Source organism: Aquarana catesbeiana, linkage group LG06 (assembly GCF_042186555.1).
Source record: "Aquarana catesbeiana isolate 2022-GZ linkage group LG06, ASM4218655v1, whole genome shotgun sequence".
NCBI lineage: Eukaryota > Metazoa > Chordata > Amphibia > Anura > Ranidae > Aquarana > Aquarana catesbeiana.
In genome coordinates this window covers 401,346,337-401,363,836 of record NC_133329.1, presented here as the reverse complement: position 1 = coordinate 401,363,836, position 17,500 = coordinate 401,346,337, and the positions used below count along the sequence as shown (strand labels likewise).

Genomic DNA, 17,500 nt, shown 5'->3' with positions numbered 1-17,500 from the left:
CGCTAGCACTTTTAAATGACTTTTTTTTACTTTAGAAATGTCATTTTGCACTCAGACTGTTCTAAACACGGGAAACATGCGCTACTTTACAGGCATACTATAGACACCCCCCCCCCCCCCCCCAGGTATGAAATTTAAAGGAATATTTAACTTTTAGTGTTTCACTTTAAGCATTATTAAAATCACTGCTCCTGAAAAAACTGCCGTTTTTAAAACTTTTTTTTGCATTGATCCATGTCCCCTGGGGCAGGACCCGGGTCCCCAAACACTTTTTATGACAATAACTTGCATATTAGGCGCCTTTCACACGGACGGCTATTCTGCCGCAGTTAAAAGCATGTTTTTTTTCCTGTGAAATTCAAGACTCCAGGCACTATGATCAGCTGCATTTGCACAGTGCGATTAGCTGCGGTTGCGTTTAGCTGCGGTTTGCCATTTCCATGGCAACCCGACAGGGTACCGACTCGCACTGTTTGGTATGAATCTTGAGGGGGAACTCCACGCCAAATTTTAAATAAAAAAACAGCGGAGAGAGTGTCGGAGAGAGTGTCCGGTCAACATCGGAAGACGAGAAGAGGGAAGAAGGCAGAAGGCAGCAGACCGGGCTCCTCCGCTAGCAAAAGAGCGGCAAAAGAGCAGAAGATAGCGGAGGAGCCCGGAAGAAGACCCGGAGAAGAACCGGAGAGACCCCCGAAGTCGGAAGAAGACCCCCGAAGCTGGAAGAACACCCCCGAAGCCGAAAGAAGACCCCCGGAGCTGTCTAATAAATTACTTTAAAAACCTGTGTAGTGTTTTTTTTATTGACACTTTTTCCCTAGGTGAATGGGTAGGGGTACCATTTACCCCATACTCATTCACATAGGGTGGGGGCCGGGATCTGGGGGCTCCCTTATTAAAGAGGGCTCCCAGATTCCGATAAGCCCCCCGCCCGCAGACCCCGACAGCCAACGGTCAGGGTTGTTGGGAAGAGGCCCTTGTCCTCATCAACATGGGGACAAGGTGCTTTGGGGTGGGGGGCCCACAGGGCGCCCTCTCCCCCAAAGCACCCACCCCCCTATGTTGAGGGCATGCGGCCTGGTACGGCTCAGGAGGGGGGGCGCTTGTCTGTCCCCACTCCCTTTCCTGACCGACTGGGCTGCGTGCTCGGATAAGGGTTTGGTATGGATTTTGGGGAGGACCCCACTCCGTTTTTTCAGGGCAGGGGGTTCCTCTTAAAATACATACCAGACCTAAGGACCTGGTATGCCCCTGGGGGGGTAACCCATGCTGGTTTTTTATTTAAAATTTGGCGTGGAGTTCCCCCTCAAGATTCATACCAAACAGTGGCAGGCATTGGCGGGGATCCAAGTCGGATCCCCATGCTTGTTGCTCATCAGGAAAGGAAAAATCATTTTTCCTTTCCCGATAAGCAGCTCGGCGCTGTTATCCTCAGCTGACACAGTGCACTGCGATTACCTGCGGTTATGTGTGGATAGCTGCGCTAAATCGCTCCTGGACGCAGTCAATTCTATTTTTTCTATCCGCACGGAACCACATGTATCTAATTCGCAGCTAAACGCAGTGTGTGAATGGGGCCATGGGAAAGCATTGTGTGCTTTTAGCTGCGGTAGAAAATTAGAAAATCCGCAGCTAAAAGCACCATTCTATCCGTCCTTGTGAAAGGGGCCTTAGCCTTTAAAATTAGCACTTTTGATTTCTCCCATAGACTTTTAAAGGGTGTTCCGTGGCGAACGGGTGAACAGCCAATGTTCTAGTCGAACAAACAGCCCATCTCTATTCACATACACAGAATTCATTAATGACAGTCCAATCAGATAATAGATATCCCAGTGATTCAGTGTGCAAAGTCAGCAAACGCAAAAGTGACGGCGTGCTCATAGTAAGGCCGTCCCCACATCAACTCTCCACTCTTACCAGAGACTTTGGATCTCAAATGATAGAGATCTCAATCGCCTTTTAATCTCCACCTATCCCTGTGGTTATAGGGAGGATAAATGTATTAATCACATTTAGCCTCAGCCGTATTACCATCCAAGGGTTTTATCCAATGTTCAATCAAGCATGTGTTATATTTGGGCCTCATCATTTCTCAGGTATATATAGGAAGAGGAAAGCACTTCATATTAAACACTTAAGGACCAGGCCTATTTTTTACACTTGGTAAAGTTTACAAGTTAAAATCATTTTTTTTTTGCTAGAAAATTACTTAGAACCCCCAAACATTCTAAAAAAAAAATTCAGACACCCTAGAGAATAAAATGGCGGTCATGGCAATACTTTATCTTACACCGTATTTGCGCAGCGGTCTTACAAACGTAATTTGTTTGGGAAAAAAATACACTTTTTTTAATTAAAATATAAGACAACAGTAAAGTTAGCCCAATTTTTTTTTTTTATGTAATTAAAGAAAATGTTACACCGAGTAAATTGATACCCAACACGTCACACTTCAAAATTGTGCCCGCTTGTGGGATGGCGACAAACTTTGGCACCTAAAAATCTCCATAGGCAAAGTTAAAAAATTTCTACAGGTTACCAGCTTTAAGTTACAGAGGATGTCTTTTGCTAGAATTATTGCTCTCGCTCTGACGATTGCGGCGATACCTCACATGTGTGGTTTGAGCAACGTTTTCATATGCGGGCGCAACTCACGTATGCGTTTGCTCCCGCGCGCGAGCACGGCGGGACGGGGTGCTTTGAGAAAAAAAAATTCTTATTTATTTTACTTTTTCATTTTTATTTTTACAGTGTCCCTTTAAAAAAAAAATTGGATAACTTTTATTCCTATTACAAAGAATGTAAACATCGCTTGAAATAGAAACAGGAGCATGACAGAACCTATTTAATGTGAGATCTGGGGTCAAAAAGACCTCAGCTCTCACATTTACACTTAAATGCAATAAAAAATAAAATGTAATTTTCAATAAAAAAAAAATTCCCCTTTAAGACCATTCTGCAGAAGTGACGTTTGACGTTGCTTCCGTCATCCAATGGTATAGAGTCGAGCGGGGGAAATCATTCTCTCACTCAACTCCATACAGTACTTCAGAGGGGAAAGGACTCGATTGTCTCCGCCACTACCGACAGCTCCGTTGTTAAGGCAGCAGATAGCTGCCATAACCCTGGTATTTTTAAAAATGGCGGGCAGTCTGCTTTCAGATTAAAGTGGTCTCTAAGGTGGATTTGCCGTAAGATCACTTTTATCGGCAGCGGTAGAGGTGCCCACCCCCCTCTTGCCACGTTCCTTCCGGTCATCTTCGCAGATGGGGGGGTGGGCACCTCTCCCGCTGCCGATAAGTGATCTTGCGGCGAATCCACCGCAGAGACCACTTAAATCTGAAGGCAGACTGCCCGCCGTTTTTAAAAATACCGGGGTTATGGCAGCTATCTGCTGCCATAACAACGGTATTCAACGTCGAGGTACCGACCTATGATGACGGCGGGCGGTCCGGAAGTGCTTAAAATCCCGTTTTATTAAAAAGCTTATAATGAACTTACAGTTAGATGATCAAAAGCCAGCGGCCGCAGACCTCGCCAGTCGACTCATGTGTAATGACGTCACAGACGTGGCTCCACCCGATGCGTTTCCCCATAATAGGCATCAACTGGGAAAGGAGGCTCGAACCTATTATGGGGAAACGCGTCGGGTGGAGCCACATCTGTGACGTCATTACGCACAAGCCAACTGGCAAGGTCCGCGGCCGTGTCTGTTTGTTTGTATTTCGCTGGCTTTTGAGCATCTAACTGTAAGTGCAACATAAGCTTTTTAATAAAACGGATTAAAAATAGTTCAAGTTGATTGAGAGAGAGTTTAGTTCCGCTTTAATATTCATGGCACGGTAGCACCACCTTTTTCATGTCCTACTGAGAAAGTAGTTAGAGCGGACTCTACAAGATGGCGTATGGATGATATAAAATACGAATAAAGCAAAAACCAACAAGTGCATGCATGCAGTCTTTTTAACTGGCATTTTCAAATCATTTGCATAATTAAAAAACAAAATACATTAAAAAAGATACTTTATTTCCGCTTTAAGCATTGTGATAGAAATTGCCCCAGCGAAATCCTATCAAGAATTACTTTCAGGTCAATGCTAAACTGATCCCTCACAATGCACGCTATCTCAAGCGGATAAAAGACTTTTGCAGGAAGTGGAGAGCAATTACAATCATCGCAAAAACAGGCAAACATCTCTTACCACAATGTAGATCTGAGGTTTGCGTCTTTTGGCCAGATCGATAACGTTCACTCCGTTGTAGTACAGGTTCTCGATGCAGCCATGAAAATTCCTCTTCAGAAACGTGCCGGGCTTCCCGGGGACTGGAATTCCTCCAAAGCTGAACTTTGGAAAAGAAAAAAATCAAAACTTGGCTCATTCCTTCGCTTAATGCCACATTTAAAAAAAAAAATAAAATAGAAATAAGAGATTTGATCGTAAATCAGATTATGGAGAAGATTTACCTCTCAAGAAAAATAACTGTCACTGAGCCAAAACCATTTGTTTAAAATGAATAGCCCAGTCTGCATATAAAAATAAATCATCCTGAGGAATTTAAATTAAGATGAAATTCTGGCTAAAGCTTTTTTATTTTTGTGTCGGGAAACCAGCAATAGAAAAATAGGCAGAAAAAAAAAAACTTTTGCGGTGTAGAACAGGAAAGGTTTAGAACCACTGTGTAATGATCACCCTTTCTCATTACCTGGATCACCTGCTGGTAGCACTGTGGTTCCCCGAGTGAAGGTTTGTAATTCCAATGTCCACCAGCGGGTGTCTCCCAGCGGCCAGCAGATCCCAGTAATCAGTTTCCACCTGATGCTGGCTGCTGGGAGGATATTTATACCCTCCCTTACTTGTGCCTCGCGCTCTGGTGTTTTGCTTTGCTGCCAAATATGTTGCATCATTTTTTTCTGATCCTGACCCTGATCTTGCTCCTGCCCTGCACCCTGCTGCCTCTTAACTGCTCCCCCTTAAAGGCTGATCCCTGTCCTGGTTTCCCCTTCCCATCTGCTTCCTGCATCCTCACCTTGTTGATCTGTGTTGCCTATTTTGTACATGTGGTATATAGCTAGTTTATTCGTTAGGCTTTTGGTCACTCAGTCACTTCACACTATGGAACTGCACCACATTCCTGTGCAATTCACATGCAATAATTCAGTGTGGTGCAATTTGAGCCCATTCATTTTGACAATGAACGCTGCTCTTCCTCTATATAAGTTAGCCTACATTACCAGGAATTACCCCAAGAAATGAGACAAGGTGTGGCAGCCATGGACGGCTTAGGCTGGGCACTTCCTTTCTTGTGCTTTGCATTTAGTACGGGAGCGGCTGCTTCACCTTTTTGTTGTCTCTGTTGGGGTCTTGATCGGGCAATGGGATTGGTGTTTTATTTTCCTTCCTTTTTACTGATGGTTATTCTCCATTTGAGGTTCACCCATGGTGTTAGAACTATTAATTCATTGGTTCACCTGATGTGTATTTTGCTCTCTTTAGAATTGTCAGTGTATAATGGACTTGTTGATATTGTCCAAATTGTTCCTGGGTACCATGCCTTGGTTCAATAAAGGAACATTCTGATTGTTACAAAAAAAAAAAAAAAGGTAAAATTTATAAATTTAGTTTGGGTACAGTGTTCTATAAGGAGGAACGCCTACATTAAAAGGGTTATATTACAAGATAAAGGTACCATCATCCCAAAAGTCAAGTACAAAGAGAGGCAAGGGGTAGGGGACGGCCGCAGTTGGCTGCTTTTTTTTTTTTTTTTGCTTTTTTTCCTCCTCCCCTCTCCCCCCTTTTTCCCCCCCTTATACCAACCCCCCCCACCCCCCCTCTCTCCCCTCCCTCCTCATTCCTCTATACCATTTTCCCTTCATCACCACCAATTTCCTCTTACCCCTCTCCTGCACACCGGCTTTGAAATTCTAGAGTTTTTTCACTGGCACCCCTATATTCCATCTTTCCTTGGATTTTTTTTAGTCCAGTGACCTGTATAATCCAATATAATTTTTTTTTTTTTTTTTTAAATCTATCCACCAGAGGCTGTTTGTTATCCCCTGTGTTCGCCGTAGGGGGAATTACATGGGGCTTTGCATACCCACAGAGAATTCCTGAACGGGTGAGCTCATCTTTATTGTATACAATTGTATGTAATTGTTCAATGTATTATTAATGACTCTGCTGCGATAACAACTTTCTTACACATTTTTTTGATTTAGTTGCATTTATTACAATCTATTCTATGTTGCACTATAGATATGGCTCTCCTGAGGAAGCGGTGAAAACCGCGAAACCGGTCGAGAATTCAAGCTATATATGTATAGACCATCTTCATTGGGTGTAATCCTTGTTTTGCAACTGTATGTGACACTGTAATAATCTTTTAATATTATTCCTATTAAAATTGAAATTTTATCAAATTGTTATTTCCCTTTTTACCTCCTCTTACCGTATAATTAGTTACACTGAGTACCGCAATAGTCCCCCCTTTTTCCCCTGTGGGGGGTTGGGATACTGGCCCACAGGAGCAGCCAACTGCGGCCGTCCCCTACCCCTTGCCTCTCTTTGTACTTGGGTACAGTGTTGCATGAACGTGCAATTACCAGTTTAAGTAGCGCAGTGCCAAATGACAAAGAAATGCCCTGGTCATGAAGGGGGTAAAACCTTTTTGGAGGGCAAGTGGTTAACCTCCAGCTTGCTAAAAGCTGGCTATTCCCTATGCAATTTTCTTTGCATTCAGAACCTTGTAAAACGGATTGAGTGGCTGTAGAGTCTCCCTAGTCACTTTTACCTAAAAGTACCAAAATCCATATCAAACCCAACGGGTGAAGCGGCAGCCCTGGGCTTGCTTTAACCGCTTGCCGACCGCCGCACACAGATGTACGTCGGCAGAATGGCACAGGCAGGCAAAAGGGCGTACCTGTACGTCCCTTTAAATTTGCCGCCTATAACAAATATTCCCGAGACCTGGCCCGTGCCCGCGGGTCCCGGGAACTCAAAGTTCGCCGGCGGCCCGCGATTGCAGTGTGGAGAGATAAAAGGGGGAGATGTCTATGTAAACAAGGCATTTCCCCGTTCTGCCTAGTGACATGACAGAGATCTACTGCTCCCTGTCATCAGAAGCAGTGATCTCTGTCATGTCAGTGGCAGCCCATCCCCCCCACAGTTAGAATCACTCCCTAGGACACACTTAACCCCTTGATTGCCCCCTAGTGGTTAACCCCTTCCCTGCCAGTGTCATTTACACAGTAATCAGTGCATTTTTATAGCACCGATCGCTGTATAAATGACAATGGTCCTAAAATAGTGTCAAAAGTGTCCGATGTGTCCGATGTGTCCGCCATAATGCCGCAGTTACAATAAAAATTGCAGATCACCGCCATTACTAATAAAAAAATTTAATAATAAAAATGCCATAAATTTATCCCCTATTTTGTAAACGCTATAACTTTTGCGCAAACCAATCAATATACGCTTATTTCGGTTTTTTTTTGTTTTTTTTACCAAAAATATGTAGAAGAATACATATCGGCCTAAACTGAGAAAGAAATTCGTTTTTTTACATATTTTTGGGGGATATTTATTATAGCAAAAAGTAAAAAATATTGCTTTTTTTTCAAAGTTGTCGCTTTTCTTTTTTTGTTTATAGCGCAAAAAATAAAAACCGCAGAGGTGATCAAATACCACCAAAAGAAAGCTCTATTTGTGGGAAAAAAAGGACGTCAATTTTTTTGGACCGCACAATTGTCAGCTAAAGCGACGCAGTGCCGAATCGCAAAAAAAATGCTCTGGTCAGGAAGGGGGCAAAATCTTCCGGGGCGGAATCGGTTAAACCCTTAGAATACTAAGACATTTATTAAATGCATCTTTGTAGGAATGAAGTTAAATGTTAATGCCGCGTACACACGGTCGGACTTTTCGTCTACAAAAGTCCAACGGACGCTGACGGACTAAAGCTGGCTGGTAATCCGATCGTGTGTGGGCTTCTCCGGACTTTCAACTGACTTTTTTAGCCTCAAATCCGACGGACTTTAGATTTGAAACATGCTTCAAATCTTTACGTCGTAAGTACGACGGACCCCGAAATCCGCTCGTCTGTGTGCTAGTCCGACGGACAAAAACCCATGCTAGGGCAGCTATTGGCTACTGGCTATGAACTTCCTTATTTTAGTCCGGTGTACGTCATCACGTACGAATCCGTCGGACTTTTGTGTGGTCGTGTGTAGGCAAGTCCGTTCGTAAGAAAGTCTGCCGCAAGTCCGCCGAAGGTACGTCGGAAGTATGTCGGACAGGCTGTCGGACTTTTGTAGACGAAAAGTCCGACCGTGTGTACGCGGCATAACACTTTCTCAGTGAAACTACATAACTACGGGGTATAACATTGCCGTTTTTTTTATTTTATTTTTTTTTATATTTTACATTTGACTGGGTATCCACTTTACACCACTAACGCATTTACATCTACACAATCACCATTTTCTCCTTCACTGGTTATAATTGCCTGCGGGTTAAAAATAAAACATGAGAAAAAAAAAAAACAAAAAAAAAAAACGACAACCATTCTTTTCACGCCATCGAAATATGCAAAGGTCATCGTCAATACAAAAAAGAAAACTCGCTGATTTTATGCCAGTTTACGCTGCTTGTAAAAGTCAAACCCCCCCCCCCCCCCAAAATACAGTTCGGATGAGTTGGTGGCGACGCGATTAGTTTAATGCGCTATAAACTTTCAAACATCTTATGTTCTTTATTGCGCGGAGAATTGTGAAATGCTAGCCGGTATTACAGGCTGAAGCCGCTCCTCCGCCAAATGTTAGACAGATTTATAAGTTAAGGGCAATCAAGTTTTTACTTTTTTATTGCTAGGAAGAAAAAAAAAAAAAAAAAAAAAGCAAGAAAGTATTTTCTGCTTAAAGCGAAACTGCACTGCATCTGAGCAACACAAACCGAAAACGCGATTTAATTCATTTTTAACCCCTTCACACCTAAGGGGAAAAACAAATATTAATGCCTGTGCACAATTTTTCAATTTTGACATGTGTTAGTAAAACCGTACATATCATCTCATCTACTGTCTGCATCCAGGTGGATTATACTGTGTCTTTTTAAGGACAAATTGGGCTTTCATTTGGTAGTAAATAGTTATGGATATCTCCTGATTTTTTTTTTTTTTTATCAAAGGAAAACAGTTTTTTTTTTTTTTACATTTAAAGGGGTTGTAAAGGTTTATGTTTTTTTCACCTTAATGCATCCTATGGTGAAAAAACATCTGATGATTACCGGCCCACCAGCCCCCCGGTTTACTTACCTGAGCCCTTGAAAGTCCAGCGCTCGATCCTGTGCTCGATCGTTGCCCGGGCTTCTTCGGTCTCCTCGGCTCTTCACTTGATATATTGATAGCAGCGCAGACATTGGCTCGTGCTGCTGTCAATCACATCCAATGACGCGGCCCGCCGGGGGCGGGGGGGGGGGCGGTACCCGAGTCATACACGCTGTGTCTATGGACGCAGCGTGTATGACAGGAAGCGCGCCCGCATGCTAACCCCCTCGGGATAGAGCTTCCCAGATGGAGGTTAGCTATTGCGGGGAGGAGCGGAGACAGCCGCCGAGGGACCCCAGAAGAGGAGGATCGGAGCCACTCTGTGCAAAACGAACTGCAGAGTGGAGGTAAGTATGACATGTTTGTTATTTAAAAAAAAAAAAAAAAAAAAAAAAACGAACCCATACAACCCCTTTAACTGTATGTTTCTTGTTACTACTATAGCCTTCCACCAAAGAACAACCTATCAAATATGTGTATGTTAGTTATTGTTTGTATCCGTAGTACAGCCCAGAAGCAATAGTGCGCATTTTGCTGGTGCTAAGTAAAAAAAAAAAAAAAAAATCAGGCCCAAAATAAACTAACCCTGACCTCTGACCCTGACCCTTTGACCCAAACACTAACCCTGGCACTGACCTAGATCCAGTGATGGCTGGTGTTTTTTTTTTTTACGGGTGTAAACAACCATCCTGCTGGGTGGGTGAGTATCTGAAATGTGCAGATCGGGAAAGTAAGGGTTGTAAACAACCCCTCCCCCGGCGGCACCTCAAGAGCCCCCCCTGCTCGTTGTTTGCCAGTCGGTCCGGCACTTACCCCATCTAGGTGGAAGGTGGCGGGCAGCAGGCATCGGGCAGGGGCTCCTGTGTCCTCTTCTCCTCCTCGCTTCCACCGTGCGTCTCCTCCCCTCCTTCTAGACTTCCAATAGGATTGCCTGTCCTTTCAACCAATCGGGTGACGGGTCTCAAGACCCGCTTCCTGATTGGCCGGGAGGAGGATCAGTGTTTCAATCGCAAATATTCATTTGCTTTTGTAACAATACGTTCTCATTCTCTGCGCCCCAAGCCCACCCTATTTTGAAGCCTATTAAAGCCTCAAATTTGAATTTGCATTTATTATATTCCAAATTCAAATTTCGGAAGACGGTTATATTTTTTTTTCTATTTTGGTCTATTGTTTTTTTTTGTTTTCTATTCTTTTATATTTTTTTCTCTTATTTTCTATTCTTTTCTATTCTATTATTTTCTATTCTAGTCTATTCTATTCTAATTTGAATTTATTCTATTCCAAATTTCAAATTTCAGAAGATGGTTATATTCTTTCTATTCTATTCTATTCTATTTTATTCTGTGGATGACAGCATTTTCCTAGACATGGAAACCAGGAAGAAACTAAAGAAATGTAAAAAAAAAAGTTTAAAACAAGTTCAAATGATATACTTTCCTATCAAATTACTAAGCATAAGGATTAAAAATAGTCAAAGTTGATTGAGAAGGTGAAGTTCCATTTCAAGGCCAAACTCCAGGCAAATACTATACAATTAAGTGAATGCAATTGTGTATTTATTGAAGTGTATTAAAACCAAATTATAAAAATGTAATATATTGCAGCAAATTTGAGCTGCCCACTTGGTATCATCCATAAAATTCAATTCTTTATTGGATACATGTTAAAAAACACAACTGTGTCAGGCTAGCGTGTTTCGGCTGTGGCAGCCTTCCTCAGCACTACAGCCGAAACACGTTAGCCTGACACAGTTGTGTTTTAACACGTAGCTAATAAAGACCTGCATTTTATGAATGATACTGAGTGGCCAGCTCAAATTTACTTCAAGTTCTGTTATCTGAGTGTAGAGCCAGAGCAGCTGAATCTGATTGACTGTGGATATTGTATTTTTTTATGGTATAGTCCTTAGATGTGGTGGCTGCATTTGTTTTATTTTTTTAATCAGATTTTAAATTAACGTGGATCTTCACCCTCTAATACATTATTACTCTAATTCAACCCTCCTCTGGTCCTCTGCATGAATGGGGCTCTTCTTTTTTTTTAACTAAACTGTTAGGCCCCGCCCCCTCTTGCACATCATTCACCTAGGTGAATGACATGCACTGTCCTCCCTTTGACACCTGGAATATGCATGCCGCATATCCTAGGAGGCAAAACCTTTCCTTCAGTAAAAGATGAGGTGGCCGGCAGAACGACGCGCTATTGGAACCCAAAACAGCCAGCAACCTCTCGATGACGTCACACCAAAACATGGCAGCACGGGACTGAGTGCTGCCAGAAGAGAAGAGGATCCTGACTGGACAATGCTAGATCTGCTGGATGGGTGAGTATCTGAAATGTGCAGAACTCACCACCAGGTAAGTAGAGGTTTTAAAAAAAAGGGGGGTGGGGTGAATATCCGGGAAAAAAAGCAGACTGCCTCTCGACGATGGCGTCACACCAAAACATGCCAGCGTGAGCGCTGCCAGAAGAGAAGAGGATCTCAGCTTGACAACACTGGATCTGCTGGGTGGGTGAGAATCTGGAATGTGCAGAACTCGCCATCGGGTAAGTAGGGGTTTAAAAAAAAATGGGGGCAAGGTGAATATCTGGAACTGCTGGCAGCCTCTTAAAAACTTTACTCTAAAACATGGCGACGCGAAGAGAAGAGGATCTCAGCTGGACAATGTTGGATCTGCTGGTGGGTATCTGAAATGTGCAGAACTCCCCTCCAGATAAGAAGGGGTTTTAAAAAAAAAAAAGGGGGGGGGGAGTCAATATTCGGAACAGCCGGTGCCTCTCGATGTTACACCAAAACATAGCAGAGTGTTGCCAGAAGAGAAGAGGATCCCAGCTGGGCAACACTGGATCTGCTGGGTGGGTGAGTATCTGAAATGTGCAGAGCTCGCTATCGGGTAAGTAGGGGTTTGAAAAATAATAGGGGGGAAGAGTGAATATTCGGAACTGGCGGCAGCCTCTCGATGACGTCACACCAAAACATGGCAGAGAGGGACCGAGTGTTGCCAGAAGAGAAGAGGATCTTGGCTGGAGAACTGGATCTGCTTGGGTGGGTGAGTATTTGAAACGTCCACAACTTGTCTTTGACTTGAAAGGTCTAGAACCCTAGGGCAGGACTACAGAACGATGCCACCAATCAGAATATAGCATACACATGAAGAAAAAAGCACCCAAGAAGTGCTGGGACTTGGATGTAAGTAGCAAGAGGACAATACCATTTTTGAAGCTCATTGGCTGGGGTTAGGCTGCTCACAACAGAGAAAGCTGCCCTCCAGTGGGTTACGAACAGGAAACTGAGGTTACAATTCGCACAGATCACCAAAATTGGACAACAGAAGATTGGAAAAATCATTGCCTGGTCTGATGAGTCTCGATTTCAGCTCCGACATTCAGATGCTGGGGTCAGAATTTGGCGCATGTATCCATCCTGCCTTGTATCACCGGTTCAGGCTGGTGGTGGTGGTGTAATGGTGTGGGGGAAATTTTCTTGGCACACTTTGGGCCCCTTAGTACCAACTGAGCATTCTTTAAACGCCACGGCCTACCTGAGTATTGTTGCTGACCATGTCCATCTCTTTATGACTACAGTGTCCCCATCTTCTGATGGCTCCTTCCAGCAGGATAATGCACCATGTCACAAAGCTCCAATCATCTCACCACTGGACAATGAGGTCCCAGGAACTCCAATGGCCTCCACACTCACCACATCTCATCCAATAGAGCACCTTTGGGATGTGGTGGAACAGGATATTCACATCATGGATGTGCAGCCGAGAAATCTGTAGCAACTGCGTGATGTTATCATGTCACTATGGAGCAAAATCTCTGAGGAACGTTTCCAACACCTTGTTGTATTTATGCCACAAAGAATGAAGGCAAAAGGGGGTCCAACCCGCTACTAGCAAGGGTGACCTAATAAAGTGTCCGGTGAGTGTATATGTGGAAAGTGGATACAGGGCTGCAGTTATGTGGTATTTGCACAATTTTAATTATCAATATATTACTATAATATATATTGCTTACTATAATATATATATATATATATATATATATATATATATATATATATATATATATATATTGCTTTTAAAGGAAAAAATGTTTGTAATGAAAGAGATATTTTATCCACATGACTGTATTTTTTTTTTTTTTATGTTGAGTGCCATAAAGTCCCATTTTCTTTTCTTTTTTCGAAAAGAAATTAATTCCAAGTATTTCTCCTGGAGAGTTCACTTTTAAGAATAAGTGTCCATTTTGGACAAAGACATTACTTGCTGCTGCAAAGCAAATAGCTGGTAATATAAATATATCATTTCCCAAATGCTTCTCTTTGGAATGGTATGATAGATATTCCTCTGTCAAATTCATTGCTAAGAACCCATATTTCTAAAAAGAAACGGCCGTATTTACTAATTAAACCCATTTCTGAGCTGCATGCTCGCTGCACAATTTTCCCTGTTATGTCATAATTCTAATTGCCTAATACATAGCAATCACAGCAGATATTTCCCTTCTATTTTATCGCCCATCAAAGGCCCAGAGATAGAGCTTAAACTGCAGCTATAATCTTTAGTGGGCTGGGGATGGCGCGGGACTTAATTAGGAATTTATCACTACAAACAAATTACTAATGACACCAGACTGCGCTGCAAATCTGCTTACCGATACTACCCGGGGTATAAAATTATAGTGTGAGACCTGCATGGGCCATGGTTCATTTCCAGAACGAAGATACATCAAGAGCTGGAATTAAGCAACTTGACTTTGGATTTGACCTCTCTGCGGATTTTAGGCGCAAGACAGAAAGTTTTAAAGTATTAAACCCTCATTAAAAAAAAAATCTTTTCTCCTTTTTCTTGGTTGAAAAAGTTTGCCCCAAAGAGTTTCTGCAAGTTCTAAGGGAGTACGCATTAGTTTACAGTCATTGAACAGTCAGGTGTACAGAACTGGCTTGGTAGATTGCTCGGTATGAAGCATGATGTATTAAAATTATTATATATAATTATTATTTATCAATAATTATCATTAATTATCATTAATTATTAATAATTATATATATATATATATAAACTATACTATACTAAACAATTTTCACGTTACCACAAATCAAGACATTTTACCACAGGTCCAATACCAGTTGTTTTAGATAACACAGCAAAAACGCACCTCATAATCGATGTCTAAGTCATCAGACTCGCCCTTAGTGCGGAAATGTTGGGTGTATTTGTCCACTGTGAAGTTCACTTGTTTGTTGAATCGGTCTATTAAAACAGAATGCCAATGCTGATCATCCAAGAGGCTTCCCAAACTCACCACCGTGTGAGTGTTACCGAAGCGCAGTTTGGCGTCACCTGGAAGGGAAAAAAACGGGCAGTGAGAGATCATCCAAGGCAGGGGTCCTAAACCTTCTTTCAAAACCTTCCAGGTCCCAACAGTAAATAATAATAATAATAATAAAAAAAACTGTTTATAATCACACAATAAAAGTATTGGAATGCATTGGGGTTGGGTATTACGTTACTGTGAGGGGTTCTGGAGGGGGTTAGGGGACTCTGCAAAAGACTTGGTAGCCATGGCTGTAAAGAAAGAGGTTTCTGGGGGGCAGGGGTCTCACCAGAGGTTTTGCAGCAGGCTGGGAGGGGCACTGTGTCAGGCTGGGTGGCACTGTGGGAGCTTTGGGGGCACTATGGGAGCTGGGGGTTCTCAGGGGGCTTGGGACATTATTAGGGGGCTAAGAGACACAGCAGGCAATTGTAGGGTGTTGGAGGCACTGCTAGAATTGGGAGGTACTGTGGTAAGTTAGGTGATCTGCAGCTGGCTGGAGGCCCGGGTGGAGGGCCCTCATGAGGAGGGGAGGAGGAAACTTAGGAGAACTAGGGGGGGCAGTGCTAGGACAAGGACATCCAGCACCCGGGGCAAAGATACCAAACTGCAGCCCCCCTCCCCTTGTTCATAATGTGCACGTTTAGGTGACCCTATGTCCAACAGTCACACGCTTGTCAAAATCACTGCCGCTGTCACTCCCCCTATCAGCCTTATAACAGAAGGAAGGCACCCTCATCCCTTCAGTAAACAACTGCGCCCAGGGAAGCTTCCCCTCTTGCCCACCCCTTGTCCTGGCCCTGCTGGGGGGCATTGTGGTTCGGCTGTGAAGCACTGCAGAAAATTATAGGAGGTTGGGGACTCTATAGAAGCTGAGAGGCACTGTGGTAGGTTAGGGCAGTGCTTCTTAACTCCGGTCCTCAAGGTGCCCAAACAGGTCATGTTTTCAGGATTTCCCTCAGATGAATATATATAAGAATATTTTTGGACAGGTTCTAGTGACAGAATATTACATCCACATCCCTGAAGTAAAGTAGATAAAAAGAAGAATATTAAGAAAAAACAGATTAAATCTGTCCCTCAAAATTGGTTGGGATTTTTAAGGATGCATATTTCTGTCATGAGGCAAGCACAACCACAAAGAGTAGTTCAAAAAATATATAATTTATTACAAAATATACATCATCTAATATGTTATAATCTGTAGGTACTGTGACTCACATCACGGCAGTTGTGGAGGACGCGCCACGTGCTGCGTGCATCAGCGGAGGATAGAGGCTATATTTTTTTGCCCCTGGTCGGGACGAGCGGGATTCGAGTCTTGGCTTTGGCTCCTGGAGTGGCTTAGCCCTCATTCCCTGCCCTTAAAATTCCCTGCCCTATTCTGCTCCCCAGTACAGTACCTACAGATTATAATATATTAGGTGATTTATGTCTCCTTATCTTTACGTATGGTTCGACATCCACAAGACCACATAGGTGATTCTGACATCACCTGTTTGTCACGGGATGGTGTCTGTCCTTTTTCTTCGATGCTACAATATGATCAATGTCAGAATATTTGGATGCATGGGGAACAGCCCTGAAGAAGCAGTAATCTAGACTGCGAAACGCGTCGGCTACCCAATACACACAAGCATCTGTTCAAGCTTTTTGAAAATGAGTAATATCTTGGTCAATTGTTCTATGACTAAGACTGTTTTAAACTGTATATTTTGTAATAAATTATATATTTTTTGAACTACTCTTTGTGGTTGTGCTTCCCTCATGGCAGAAATATGCATCCTTAAAAATCCCAACCAATTTTGAGAGACAGATTTGATCTGCTTTCTAATTAGGGCAAAGGCCTCTCTAAAGTAAAATATAAAGGTAGCAAAGGTGCATATGTACCATCATCCAGAAATCAATATCAAAAAGGCGGTTGGAAGCCTGATCCCGAGTCAGGCGACCAAAAATGGGGCATATTGGACTATTACGGTACAGTAATTAAGGGTAACCATAAGAGCAAATAACAGCAGTAATAAAAATTATAGTTCATTTATTGATGCAACGGACAGGACATGGTAATACAAGAACATTTAATAAAAGTACAAGCATATCACCAATGGATTCGATAGTATACAGTACAGCACAAAATCTCAGATATCATATTCCTCGACTAGTTTCGCGGACACAATCCGCTTCATCAGGAGGTTATCTGGAGATAAGTTTTTCTGACTAAACAGTCTGAACCTGACAATTAAAAATATACAAAATTTATAAAGATACATTATCATACAATTATTATTCCAGCATCAAATTATACAAATAGGTAACGAAAATAAGGGAGGGGGAGGGGGGAGAGAGCGAATCTGCTTACCCAGGTCCCAGCAGGCCCCAGGCGCAAGGCCCCAACACCAACGAATGATCTCCCACGGCAGCCTGAGGGAGCTAACAAGATAACAGGATAGTAAGGGTAAGTGTATATCGGAATTGAGGTAACCCAGGTTGCCATATACAAAAGGAGGTGATATCACAATTGGTGAGTATAGAGAGGGGGTGATGACAAGGGGGGTTGGGTGAAATTGTGGAGGATATCAATAGCTGAAAGCGTGTTATATAAAGCATAAAAGATTACAGGGTGACCAACCAAATAGGAAAGGCAATGGTAAACGAGGCATAAGGTGTTATATGGGTGGAAGGGTAAACAAGGGAGGAAATGAGGCCGTGGAAAGGGAGGGGAGTGGGGGTGGAGAGGGGGATAGGGGAGTGGGGAGGAAGGGTAGTGGGGGATTGGAAGGGAGTGGGGGGGGGGGAGGGGAAAGGGAAGGAAAGAGGAAGAGGGGGGAAAGGAGAGGAGGCGGGGGAAAAGGGATGAAAGGGT

General features: G+C 43.0%; 1 protein-coding gene across 1 annotated transcript in view; it reads right to left on the bottom strand.

The window, feature by feature from the left end:
- Positions 1-17,500, bottom strand: part of LOC141147242 (contactin-associated protein-like 5) — a 585,111-nt gene that overhangs the window by 290,233 nt on the left and 277,378 nt on the right. Inside the window, exons 6-7 of the mRNA XM_073634434.1 lie at positions 14,482-14,666; positions 4,200-4,343 (exon numbers count right to left, since the gene is read on the bottom strand). Coding sequence (XP_073490535.1) covers positions 4,200-4,343; positions 14,482-14,666 — 329 coding nt within the window. The remainder of the gene's footprint in view (positions 1-4,199; positions 4,344-14,481; positions 14,667-17,500) is intronic.